The sequence below is a fragment of the Hoplias malabaricus genome, chromosome 3 (genome assembly GCF_029633855.1).
Source record: "Hoplias malabaricus isolate fHopMal1 chromosome 3, fHopMal1.hap1, whole genome shotgun sequence".
NCBI lineage: Eukaryota > Metazoa > Chordata > Actinopteri > Characiformes > Erythrinidae > Hoplias > Hoplias malabaricus.
The window spans coordinates 28,759,755-28,774,117 of NC_089802.1; the positions used below are offsets into that span (position 1 = coordinate 28,759,755).

At 43.7% G+C, this 14,363-nt stretch overlaps 1 protein-coding gene across 5 annotated transcripts in view; it reads left to right on the forward strand.

The window, feature by feature from the left end:
* The window catches only part of ccser2b (coiled-coil serine-rich protein 2b), a 75,005-nt gene that overhangs the window by 52,244 nt on the left and 8,398 nt on the right, over positions 1–14,363 (forward strand). For 3 of the 5 annotated variants that reach the window (XM_066663657.1, XM_066663656.1, XM_066663660.1), the window contains one exon: positions 4,315–4,416. In XM_066663657.1, coding sequence (XP_066519754.1) covers positions 4,315–4,416 — 102 coding nt within the window. Of the gene's footprint in view, positions 1–4,314; positions 4,417–8,110; positions 8,196–10,806; positions 10,847–14,363 lie in introns of all 5 variants that reach the window. The other 2 variants (XM_066663658.1, XM_066663659.1) reach the window with 2 other exon arrangements.

Consider the following 14,363-nt stretch of genomic DNA (forward strand, 5'->3'; position numbering starts at 1 on the left):
ACTATGCTACACCAGCCACATCTGGCTTCCTTCTTTTACTGGAGGTGCATCAGGAGACTCTTTACTCTAAAACAGCTGGGGAGGCCTCAGTACAGAGCTACGTCAAGGGGCCCATCTCTCTCGCTCTCTCTCTCTCTGTGTTGTCTGATCTCCTGTGTCTCTTATCTCCTCCATCACAGCTAATCAAACTGAATAAAATCTCCCACTGTTACATAAAAGGGGGGGATGCTGTCACCACTGTCTTATTGATTAAGCCTCTGCTGCTCCGTTTAATGAATCCCACCATCTTCTGCCGTGAGATATACACTCCCATAATTGCTCAGAGAAACTGGAATACATTTTTTAATAGCCTTTCTTTAAAGGGTCCATACCGTGGCATGCTGGATTTCCCCCACATTCAGCGGGTTTGATGTAGCTTGTAAACACTGTTAAAGTTTCACACTTCACTCTGTGCCCTGTGTAAATGAACACGGAGCTGCAAAATCAGCCTGTTTAAATTTTTAAAAATGTTGGTGATGTCTTTATTATAATGTCTTTATTATGAGAAGTGTCAGGAGCGTCTTTACCTTAGTTTTTCATTTACCTTACAGTTTTTGTAAAAAATGTTTATTTAACATTTTCCTTCACAGCATATATATGTGAGAAAAACGCTTTAAATAAAATGTTTTTTATAAGTGGACTACAAGATAAAAATATAAAACACGTTAATGTGATTAGGCCTTCTGTTCTGCTCCTGAAGGCCTGACCAGTGGGTGAACTACTTTGTCTGTGCCTTTATTGATATCAAAGATGAAACCTAGGACAAGGGCTCTTTAAACTCTGCTTGGCGTGTGTGTTCCTGTAGGTCATGCTTTGAGGCGGATTACTAAGCAGCCTTTTAGACATTAGGTTTAATATCATACAGGCTCTGTGGGACTGGTAAAGTAGCACCAGCAGCATTAGAAGAAGGTGTGTGTGTGTATTTGACAGAGTGGTTCTCCTGCACTTAGCTCCACTGGTTGTACCATCCAGCTGTATAAGAGCTGACCAGTTTCTTTTGGCCTCTTCGTCTTCCCTTTAATCTTTACTGCTTTCATCCCTTCTACCACAGCAGTGTGTGTATGTTTTCATACTTTTCCAGAGAAGCACATATCTCTCTTATATATACACACACACACACCTATTGTATTTGATCACATTCAGTTCCTACACAGGTGCACTTTGTAGTTCTACAACTACAGTCTATAGTCCATCTGTTGCTCTGCAAACTTCTTTAGCCCCATTTCCCCTGTTCTTCAGCATTCAGGACCCCCACAGAGCAGGTGTGATGTGATGGATCATTCTCAGCGCTGCAGTGACACTGACGTGGTGGTGGTGTGTTAGTGTGTGTTGTGTTGATGCAAGTGGATCAGACACAGCAGTGCTGCTGGAGTTTTTAAACCCCTCAGTGTCACTATAGAGTCTGTATCATACCTGCTCTGTGGGGGTCCTGAGTATTGAATATCGGGGTGAAAAGGGGACGAATGAAGTATGAAGAGCAACCGATGGACTGTAATTGTAGAACTACAGTGTGTGTGTATGTATGTTTGTATGTATGTATGTGTGTATATATATATGTGTGTGTGTGTGTTATGGCAAGCCAAACAGGAAATATTTAATGAACTTGGATATATATAGAATGAACGCTGATATATATAGAATGAACTTTGATATATATAGAATGAACGCTGATATATATAGAATGAACTTTGACTGTCTCGTTTCTGAAGGCTTTACTGCTATCTGTTTATTGTTGCCATGGAGGCAATAACCAGCCTCGCGGTGCGCGATTTCAAAATAAGAGCGTACAGCTCGATTGAAAAAAAAAATCATAATAAAAAAAAAACTTTTCAAAACAGCTCTCGTGCCAGAAATAGATGCCCAATGGGCCTAAAAAGGCCAGGAGGCCGCTATTTGAGTATGGGGGATATAGAATGAACGCTGATATATATAGAATGATCATGGCCAAGGACTTCCGAACCATTCTGGAGGATCATGTGCATTCAGTGGTTCAAACATTGTATCCTGAAGGCGATTCCGTGTATCAGGATGACAATGCACGAATACACACAGCAAGACTGGTGAAAGATTGGTTTGATGAACACGAAAGTGAAGTTGATCATCTCCCATAGCCTGCACAGTCACCAGATATAAATATTATTGAGCCATTTTGGGGTGTTTTGGAGGAGCGAGTCAGGAAACGTTTTCCTCCACCAGCATCACGTAGTGACCTGGCCACTATCCTGCAAGAAGAATGGCTTAAAATCCCTCTGACCACTGTGCAGGACTTTCCCAAGACAAATTGCTGCTGTATTGGCCACAAAAGGAGGCACTACACCACACTAATACATTATTGTTGTCTAAAACCAGGTGTTTTAGTTTCATTGTCCAACCCCTGTATGTCAGCTTTCATTCTATATATATCAGCTTTCATTCTATATATATCAAAGTTCATTCTATATATATCAGCGTTCATTCTATATATATCAACTTTCATTCTATATATATCAAAGTTCATTCTATATATATCAAAGTTCATTCTATATATATCAGCTTTCATTCTATATATATCAAAGTTCATTCTATATATATCAACTTTCATTCTATATATATCAGCGTTCATTCTATATATATCAGCGTTCATTCTATATATATATATCAAAGTTCATTCTATATATATCAACTTTCATTCTATATATATCAGCTTTCATTCTATATATATCAGCGTTCATTCTATATATATCAAAGTTCATTCTATATATATCAACTTTCATTCTATATATATCAGCGTTCATTCTATATATATCAAAGTTCATTCTATATATATCAGCTTTCATTCTATATATATCAGCTTTCATTCTATATATATCAAAGTTCATTCTATATATATCAACTTTCATTCTATATATATCAGCGTTCATTCTATATATATCAAAGTTCATTAAATATTTCCTGTTTGGCTTGCCATACATAATATATATATATATATATATATATATAAATTGTGTGAGAGAGAAATACAGAATACAGAGACACACAGAGAAGTGCCCACTCTCTCCCTGACCACTTGTCTCTTTCTTTCCGTACCTCCCTCTCTCTTTATCTGCTGGTTTCTTTTTGCAAAATATAAGTTCAGGAGTGTCTGGATTGCCACCGGTAGCCATTAGAGACACACACACTTGATGTCATTATTCTGCTCGCTTGTGTAGTGCTTGTGTTGTTGTGTGTGTGTGTGCGCACGGAGGGAACGTGTGTGCCGAGGCCATTAAATCCCCCACACCACACACACTGATGCAGTTCGTCGTTTCCAGGCACTGCTGAGGAGCTAGATGGAGAGTGTGTAATGTGTGTGAGTTTATTGGCATCTTGGAGACTGGTGAACCGTGACGTTGGAGCCGGCCCACCCTCTGTAAATCAACACGTGATTGGCTGATTCCTCAAGGAGTTCTGAATGATGTTGGTGGTTTATCTCATGCATTAGGCCTTCTGTTCAGCTCCTGAAGAAACACATGACACAACTCCTCTTCTCTGTTTGTATGAAGAACACACACACTCCTATACTGGAGCGGGGCTTTCTCTCCTCATCCAGGGGTTTTTCACCTGTTACTAATGTTGCTTCTTTATTATTAAAATAAAATAAACCAGTGTTACTGAATTATTAAAAAAATTAGAAATGTCAGAGTACGAAAATAATAATAGTTTTAGGAGAGAGTTTTTTTGAGTGTTTTATTTTCTGCAATCTCACCCCTCAGCCCCCCCACTCACCAGTTTAAATATCTCTGCTCTAGAATTTCAAACACGCACTTTTCCAAGAGGCATATTAACACAAACAAAAGGGAATAAGAAGAAAACACACACACTGCAGTAAATCTTTTAGAGTCTGCCTGCATTATTAATGACAGGCCTATAATCCATACTGTTGGAGCAGACCTAGCTAAGCAAAGGTCCCTGAAATCGGTCTCATGGTCCCGATCTACTGCCCTGAAGCCTGGCCAGCTGCCAGACCGTTCCTTCTTACCCTCTCTGGAAACTGGCTGGGGATGCAGATTCCACTCGTAATATTAGCACACACTTTTAGCTGTACCCATGCCAAGAGCCTGCAGCTCACAACTGGCCAATGTGAGGGCAACATCTGGAGAAATAGAATGATTCATGAATTAATTCATTATGCATTTGTTCATTTTTTTATTGCATTGTTTCAGCCTCCTCAGTCTAACTGCTCCTGTTTTCTCTAATGATTTTATGAGGTAAGTGGGCATCACAAATGAAGCTACATTTGTTTACTGTCTCCCGCAGTCTGCCCCGTTGGAGGTGCCGCACTGCCACTGCCCGCAGGGGGAGCTGCAGAGCCTGACGCTTCAGGACAAGAGCACGCAGACGCCTTGGAAAACGCCGAATGTGAGTGACCACCTCATAAATAGTGTTACACACATTAATAGTTGACTCTCTGAATAGATGATTATGATTATGATTGGGGAAAACATTGCATAGTAAACTAGTCATAGATTTTGAATGGGAGTGACTGCCTGTGTGGGATAGTCACCCGATAAATAAATGTTTATTTATTATGTTGATTTAATGATTATAATCTGACATATTTGTATAATTGTATGCTTGTCTGACCTGGAAATCAAGCACTTTTCCTCTTTGTGGAAAGTGGTGTTACACACTCAGGTACAACCATCACATTTATTTTAGTTGACCCTCCAAGGGCACATAGAGCATGCTAGCACCCCTCTGATCAACAAAATGAGAAATGGGACCTCCCCCAGCCTTGAGCTCCCCGTAGTTTCCAGTGGTGGACGAGCGTGCCATTTAAGAGTTGAAAAAAAATGTCTTTCTGCAACCCGTCAGCTTTCCTTTGTCATCTGCTCCCCACATCGCCCCTGTCTGGCTGCATGCGAGTGTGTGTTGGCCTCCTAAAGGTGCCACCGTGTTGTTTGTAAGCGGAGGATAAAGGACGCGTTCTAGTTCTCTGCAGCAATAACGTGGAAATTGCCCTGTGGCCGCTGTGGTCTCCCGTCTCGCCGTCCGGGTGATGAAGAGGAGCGGTGGCTGGGATTAGGTTGGGGAAGAAAAAAAAAAAAAGAGAGTGTGAAATATGTCCCGCAATAAGCGGCGCTGAGGATGGCCTCTGAGGGGCTGGAGCAGGGGGAGATGGAGGGAACGCTGGGCAGCCATGAGCAGTGAGGCAAAACCATGCTTAATCACACACATGGTGGGCTGCAGGCCAATGGGCCTTCCCCTAGCGCTAGGATTTATGCACCTGTGTGAGGGGAGCGGAGCTGCTGCTGGGCTTTAGATTTACCGCCCGTCGTCTGGCCTCACCTGAGCCCAGTAATAACACGAGAGACGGAGAGAGAGTTTGTGGAAGCAGTCGCACAGTCGATCCACCAGGGAGGACGACGCAGGACAGAAAACCATCCAAGTGAGGAACAAGTAGCCAACAAGTGACCGTAGCAACTGTTGCTAGGTTAAACAAGCTAAGAAAGAGCAGCAGAGAATTTACTGAAGGAGTCACTGTAAACTTGCTATGTGTTAATGTGTCTCCCTGACACCAGGAATTTCAAATTGTGTTTATTCTATAATGATCAGATAATAATTATAGTTTATATCATTATAGTAACCAATAGATTAGTGGTAACATAGAACTAAAATCCCCATTAGTGTGCTAGTGGACATTTGTTTTGTTATATTTTTATATGTTTTATTTGTAGCAACTGATTTTGGTTTAGTTTTAGTCTCAGTTTAGCAATTGAATTGCTGTTAGTTTTAGTTCAGTAAATAAATAAATAACCTAATATGATCTTTTTTTTTTTTTAAGCTATTACTGTTTTAGAGGAATTATTTATTACTAACTTTCATAACTATCATAAACAATGCTTTAAATGTTATGTTAACTTTTAAAAACATCTTAACGTCCTACATTATGGAAGGAATATGGCTACGTATTTGAAGAAAAATTTATTAATGAAAGAGTTATTTAACATTAACATAAGATCAAAGTGGTGCAGACGGCTTGGCAAACTGAGACACAAGGAGATTCAACTCTATGAATCATTGGACCACAGTTGATAAGAGTGCCTTCAAGACCCTTGATGTATCGATTCTTTGGAAGTCGACTCCTTTTCACTAAAAACATTTATTTGAAGATTTTTCATGGCTCTTGCTGTGAACAGAGAGGTAGCAGTGGGACGACAGATTTGTAGCCAGGTTCTGAAAATAATTTTGAATATTTCAACCCAAAAGAGTTTAGTTTAAAATAGAAATGGACTTGATTCATACCATTTTAAATCAAAATGTTTTTCATCAAACTTAACAAAAATAACATAAGCATGAATAGTCACAGACCGTTCTATGAAGTTTTTCTCTTGCAGCCGTTGCTAAGAGAGTACTGTAGGATGAGTGTGGACAAAAACAATAAAGCATTTGATGACCAGGAGCTTCAGGAGGTGACCCAGGGCTGCCATCTCTTTGTTTTTATTTTTATTTTTTTTTTCAAATAAAAGAAATGGACAAAGGCAGAAAGGGAGGTAACACTCAGTCACAAAGAAAAACAGACATGGAGGAGTAATGGCTGCTGAGGGCTCAGAGGTTTTCGGAGTGCTAAAGTCATTTAGTGTCTGGGTCTTATTCCAGTTAATCTTTCTTACCACACATATACACACACCCGCCCTTCCTTTCTCTTCTGTACAATACAGGTTGAAAGCTACAGGGATAAGAGCGTTAGAGCTGGTGACTGTGTGTCCTCCGGACTCTTCACAGGCAAAAACTCGCTCTTAACACAACAGCAGAGGGCTTGGAGAGACAGGATGACTGCATTACATGTTGTCCGAGTTAATCCTGGAGTTAAAGCAGTCCAGCACATTTATTTCCACCAGGTTTACTGATAAGACTTGTGTTCAGTGCATTTGCCCACCAACCCACATACTTTACCCAAGTAAAAAAGCATTGCCCCGCCCCCTCTTCTGAGTCTGTCCAATCACAGCGCTGGAGCTGTGTTTACGTGAGAGCACAAAGATGAGGTTAAACACAGCAAAACGGACACAACGAGCGCAGAGAAATAAGAACATTCAGTAAAAACGGAAAAAAACGAGAACGAAGAAGAAAGAGAACAGAGCGAAAACGGCTAAAAACCTTTCCTCACTGCTATGCGCTTGTGGTCATGGTGAACAGTGAGTAACTCATTATCCTTTAAAGGAACAGGCGCTGAAATCGGGCGTTCTGAACAGGGTTTGATATTTTGGGGTTAAAGAATTGAAAGAGAATATACCTCTGTAAATGTTAATAACGTAACATTGAAATCCCTATATAAATGCAAGTAAAAGCATCTTTGTTTGCAGTTAAAATAAGAATTAATTATTAAAACAATCTGTAAATTACTCACTTAGCATCATGTGCATGAGACTTTGACCTGCAGAATGTATTTTTGATGGACAGGGCCTGGCCTAATGCCCCGGAGTCGTGACAATGACCTTTATAGCGGTGTCCTTATTTTTTAAAGACGCAACTAGTAATAAATTTACTAGAACTATGATAATTATTGCTTACTTACACACAACATTGTAAAGTGCGAATGTCAGATGGTTTTCAGTTTCTTCAGTGGTCATTCATGTCCAATTTGACCAGGGAGGATAAATCTCAGGTGACACACTGGTCACACACACTCTATAGGCTTCAATGAGATCAAATGAAAAGCGACAACAGCTCGTTGACCCCCGTGGACCAGAGAGAATAAGCGAAAGAAAGTCTCTGAACCTGTCAGAGCACAGATGTGAGCACCTGGAGTTTGCTAATGGTCATTAGGCAGCCAGCTGTAGTCGGGGCTGCTGCTGGCGCTGAGTGTGGTCAGCAGGAGGTGCTGTGGGCTACGTTCAGCATCCTCTGCGTTAACACGCTCCACTGTACGCTCCGCATGGTGCTGCTTTAAGCTTTAATGTGTTTCCAAGAGGAGCCTAATGTGAGTGTAATGTGTGCTCTAACCTGCTCGTCCTTCTGTGGAGGAATGTGTGTGTGTGTGTGTGTGTGTGTGTGTGTGTGTGCGCGCGTAATGGTGATGGGTCAGTATCTCTCTCTCTTTCTGCACACACAGGGCATGCTGCCTGCTCTCCTCCTCTCTCCCAGGCGCGTGCAGCTGGGGAATACACGCCTGTGTGCGCCAGTCCACCATCAACAGAGTGAGTTTCTGACCCTCGCGCTGACCGCTCCTCATTCGTTCGCAGCGCACCCTGCCTGTAGACCCCTGCCACGCAACATTTATCTGTGTCTGTCTGTCTGTATGCTGTTGTCCCTCTCTGCGCCTGCCCTCCACAGCGCTGACGGTCATTACCCACGCTCGGCTTCTGCTTGTCTCTGACCGCCCCGGCACCAGGCCCAACGTTTGCTTGCTTCCACACTCACGTAGTTGTAGCATCATTTTCTTTACCTCTTACCCTCGGCTTTCCTTCACAGATCAGTCGCTCTCACTTTCTCTGTACACTTTTCTTACACTGTACACAATCTCTCTCTCTCTCTCTCTCTCTCTTAGTGATGTGTCGGTCGCGAACGAACCGGTTCAAAGAGCCGGCTCTTGTAAGTGAACGATGAGAGCCGGTTCCCGTCTACGACCGAGCCATTTTTTTCTAAGGCTTGTCATTAAACCAATCAGAGAACAACAAGCAAAGCTGAGACACTTGGTTTTCCTGAATGCCAATCTGCCTTCCAAAACATAGTTGAAGAAAATGTTAAATCAGTTAAATGTTTTGCACTTTGCAGAGTACAGTGGAACCTTTAAAACACTTTAAAAAAAGTGATAAAATACAGAATGAAAAATAACTTTCAGTGATTTATTTGTTTATATTTGATGTATTTATTTAGGGACAATATATTGATATTTAATAGCTGTATATATTGATTATGTTACGCTGGCTTCTGAACTGGTTCAGCCAATCAGGTTTTAGAGTCCGTTTATGTTTATAACTCAGGGTCTCCTAAGTGTGGGACCACTCATGAGCTCTGATGTGAATATGGTGTCAATGATGTATACAAAGGGTAAGGCATCAAGCTCACACTTGATTTGACAAGCACAAACGCTACTAAAAGTACTCCACCAAAACCCACCTGTCGTCTTTCCCTCGCACCAATCGCAGCTGGAGCGAGTGGCAGCTACGACAGCTCTTATAAAATAACGCATAAAAAATTAATAAAAAATGCCCATCATTCTTTTCCAGCCCTAGTCTGAGCTGGTGAGTGAGACGCTGAGAGGAAGACGAGAGCTGATACAGCTGAGGGAGTGTGATAACACACACACACACACACACACACAAAGTCTTTACAGGAAGTGAGTACAAGTGAGAGACACACAGCAGTAGCAAACACACTCCCTCACACTCTAATTCATTACAGCGTGGCTTTTGATCTGGATCCCTGGGACTGCAGTACCCCACAGTCTTGGGAGAGGGGGGTGGTGTTTTGATTCTTTTGAGGCCAAAGGCACTCTCTTATATAGATATATACACACACACACACACAATAGGGACTCGCCACAGTGCCTCAGACTCGAGACCGAAGCGTGAACAAAACTAGAGCTAAATCAACGTAGGAACCCCTGCCTTGAAGGAGCAAGGAGTCATTTTTCCCACTAACAATATGATTAAACATTATTCATTCAAATGATTCATTTAATTTTTTTAATATTTTCTATGAACAACAACTAAAGAGAATCTAAGTGCTTTGTAATCCCTGAATGATGAACCAGTTTATGCTCCACAGATGGGGTCTCTCTCCCACATCTCTCTCTTTCACACAATTCACTGGGGCTCTGAGGCGATGTCAGTGGCTTGTTCTCCTCAGTCAAGGCCGATTTATGCTTCTGTTGTCGAATTTTTCCTTGTTTGTTTGTGAGATCTGCAATTACAACGACCATAAACTAGGGCTGAATTTCAAATATCTTAATCCACCCTATGTAGTGCATAATATAGGTCATAAAATAATGTCTAGTTTCTACATTCAAAAAGTGCACAATATGTCACATAATAAAAACAAATATACTGGGCTATAATCTGCAGCTCTCCCTGTCTAACACTGTCTGAGTATTATAATCTGTAAATTGCACTATGTAGTGAGTAGGGCACTATTTGAACAGATTGCCATGTACAGTGCCATAAAAGACACAAATACAACGCTGGCGCTTGTTTCCAGCCTAGTCCCGCCTCCTAATAAAGAGTGTTTTCAGAAGCATCCATATTTTTCCCAAGTTCTTCCACATATTCATTTGTTCCCCGATGTCTAAACAGAAGTCTGAGGAAATCTCTCGCCAAGATTTTGCTGCCGTCTGCGGTCTCTGTAGTGAGGAGGAGTTATATTTTTGGACTGTGGACCAGTCACATTTGTTGTGGTCTCTGTTGTGTCAGGCTACAGTGTACGGTATGGTTTACCTACACATTCCTTACAGCATAGATTCAACACAGAAGCATAAATTGGTCTTTACTGAGTAAAATTGTGAAGAGCAGACCCCTCCCCTCACCCCCTGTGTCTGTTCTTCTTTGTTATTGTTGTCTATGCCTCAGCACGTGATGCATGAAGCCTTTGGCGTTGCGCTGGCAGCTGGATGAGACTGAACCATATCGAACACTCGCTGAGTTTCTGATAACTGCGTGTGAACAAACTGTGGATTTATGTGTGTTTGTGTGTGTGTGTGTGTGTTTGGTAAGTGCTCCCCCAACTCCAGTCCAGTCTCTTTCCCTGACTGACAAAGCTCTCCTCTCCTTGTCTCTCCCTCTGCCTCTCCCACAACTGCCCTTGGCACAGGAGTGGAGGAACTAGTGCATTACTTCAGAGATACGGCGTGGTACAGTACTCACTTTTCTCTAAAACATTAATACCTAACGTCACCTGTCCCAGTCTACCATCTACCCCCCCACCCCCTCCCCCCAAACCGTGGCTCCAAAATACACACATCATTTCTTCACCTCACTCCAGACCAATGCATTCAACCTGTTCCCAAACCACTTTACCCATCCCTAATCTACCCCTCCATACCCCAAAACCCTGCCCAGGCTCCAAATCACCTCAGATATACCCCACTCAACGCCAGTACACCACACACTCCCCAACATAGTCCCTACCTCCAGCTGCCCCATTCCCATGCCCCTTTCCATCTGCTCCTCAGGCTGGCCCTCTCAGTTCTTTTCCCAACTACATTCTGCGTCTTCATTTCCCCACCTCCAGTCTGCCCCCCCCACCCCCATTTCCCCATCCACCACTTCATTTCTTCACCCCACCTTACCTCCTCATTACCCAACCCCCCATTCCGCCCCCTCACTTACCCAGCTCCCGTCTGCTTCTTCATTTCTCCATTCCCAGTCCGCCCCATTCTGCCCACTTCTTATCCACCCCATCATTTACCAATCTACCCCTGTTCGTCTTCCCCCAGCTGCAGCCTTCGTTAATCCTCCCTACATTACCATGTCTTTCACCCCAGTCCACACCCACTCCCACGGGCCTATCCATCTCTACCCAGTCTCCCCACTGCACCTGGCCCAAACCACCCCCCTTCACCCCGTCCTGCCTATTTACCCTCTTTGCAGACTGGTGAGCACATCTGTGGCTCTCTCTCTCTCTCTCTCTCTCGCACTTACCTCCTTATCCTCCCACCACCTCATTCTTTCCCTGGTCACTGAATTCAATTACAGTAGGTGGTAAGATGAATGTTTGCCTAACATTACCAGGTGATGAGGTTCTTCCTTTTTTAGGAGCTGAAAATGATTCCTGTGCAGCAACACTTTCTCCGGTTGTAGCATTAGCTCATTCATTTGCTCCTGCAGTCTCCCCGGGGTGTGGCATGCCCATAAAATAATGAAGTAATAAAGGAAAGTTTCTTTCCTCAAACAGCCAAAGTCCCTGTGTAAGGTCTGGCTTCCCTTTTCAGGCCCCACGGAGGAGAGAAAAAAAAAGGGTGGGGGGCAGCCGTGGGAAAAGCGTTCATGCCTCATTTCATCCAGCATTATTCAGATGATGACCATCTTAGGCTTTCGGTGGAGAAACAGATCCCGTTGAACACATTCCTTTGTCTTCCAGGAGGGTGGTGAAGTGACAGTGTGTCTAAGCGCGGCACGTAGAGGACAAATGATATAACCCGAGACCACGCCGCTCTAACCCCAGCGCCTTCACATCATTTCTGGGCTTATTAATGATGACGCAGACGTGAGAACTCTTTTTCTGAGGCATGAACTCCCACCGGAGATGGGCAGCGGTGCCCATTTCCCTTCAGCTTGGATTATTTTTCTCCATGTCTCAGCCCTGTCTGCCACTGGCTGAAGGGGAGGGGTCTTGTTTTTAGTGTTTTGAGCTTTGCCTAAATTCTGCATGTGGTCAATGTCAAGTGGTCAATAGGTGTCACGTCTAGACTGTGCACACTTATAAGACAGTTAGCAAAGCCAGTCTAATATAGTCAGGGTGGGCTCCCTGTTGTGTTAAAATGGGGGGGGGGGGGTTATTTTTGGGTAACGACAACTATTTGTCGGGCAGGCAGCCGTCCTTGGGCCCAGGAAGCAGTTGGGGGTGCCCAAGCTGTAGATATTGAGGGAGGAGACAGTGCTGTTCCTTCAATCCCCTTACCCCCAGTTTTTCTGCTAGTTGATGTATTGAAACAACGACCTTCCGGTTCAAAGCCTGCTTCCTCATGTGTAAGATTTGGCTGCTCTTTTTTGATTTTACAGTTTTCACATCAACAACTCAAACCTTAAAGTTCGATTAAATTTCCAAAAGATTATCCCCTTTTGTCGGAGTGGTTTGAAAGTGCAACTGGGTAAACTTGGCGCAGGCCATCAGACTATTAGCATATGACTTGATTAGCTTGGGACATCCCTAGCTGGTTGTTTGTAGGAAAAGCCAGAGGGGGGTGCGCTGTAATTATTCATATGTGTGTGTGCTGTGGATGTGGATTGAAATGAATGAACCTGGAACTGGGTAGGACTCACCCTGGCACTGTAAGCTGGAAGCAGCTGGTGAAGGATAAATGTAAAGTCTGAGAAAAGTAGGAGAAGAAAGTGGAGAGGTCTTTTCCGTCACAGTCCCAGAGTCTCTCGCTAGTGTGTGGGCGAGTGCCCGCTGTGGCATTTCAGATGTCAAAGGGGCTTAATAAAGCCCACCTTATATGGCCTTCTCATTCACACTCGATTCACCATTATTAGACCTTCTCTGTGCTTTCTCTTTTCCTCTGTTTTTTCTTGCTTCATGCCATTCCTTCTCTTAGTGTTTCCTTCCAAGGCATGTCACCTCTCTGTCCTTCTTTCCATGACTCTGCTTTGCTCTTCTTGTCCTCTCGTCTTTCCTCTCTCTCTGTCTCTAAAACATTGTCACATTCTGTCAGCCGTTGGTTCCTAATCTCTGGCGAGCTTCAATAAATTATTTATGAAGTAGAAGCAGCAAGAGGCCAGTGCCCCTTCCTGACTGGGCCACTGCTCAGACTGCAGAACTTCCCTGTCTGAAGGGCAGCCACTGCTGAGCCAGGCTGCAGCATGGACAACTTCTCCCAACCCTCTCTCTCTCTCTCACCCACCTCTCTCGCTCATTCCCCATCCCTCCTGTTGAACCAGTCATTGTGGAAAAAAACCAACAAAGAATGTATTTTTGAAGCCTCAGCCTTAGGCCAGGGGCAAATATTGACAGGGAGGGAGATCAGAGCGGTTGATGCGGCCAGCATCATAAAAATGCTATGGTGTTTATTACTTGGAGGGGAAGGGAGGAGGGGGTGAAGGAATGAGAAGCCAGTAGGTGGAGCTGTGGGCCAGGAAATCCCTCCTAATAGTCGCTGCGTGAAGCTGATCTGCTCTTGGAGCCCTCGCAGGTCTGCTTTGTCGTTTGCGCTGCAACATTGGGGCTTGAAGCCAGGCCATTACATTGACTGAAGCTCTGAACTGGACTGAACTGGATTAAGGAGCTTGTACTGTTTGTAATATTGCAGCTGTCTGCACGATTACAAGTTGCGCAGCTCTCGGCAACAAGCACTCGAGTGTTTCAAGTCCAGACGATCCTGTGGTTGCATCCAGCCAATGTCTGGATCACCATCTCATTCCACACACGTTCCACCCAGATTAGGTTGCACGTCATGTTCAGGTTTCAGAGCCTTGCAGGGGAGGTAGTGAAGAGATCTCAGGTCCTGGTCCATTGCAGCATAGATGCCCCTCTAGCAGACCCCAAAATAAGGTAGGCATTCATCCTCCATCACAAAATCGAACAGCACAGCCCACATCAAAGGCTCAGCTCCACAATAGCACGGCGGTTGTCCGACACCCTGGCCAGAGAGCTGTCCATTGCACATGGGAGCATCACACAGAATAATTCTCTTTGAAGCGGGGTGGCTA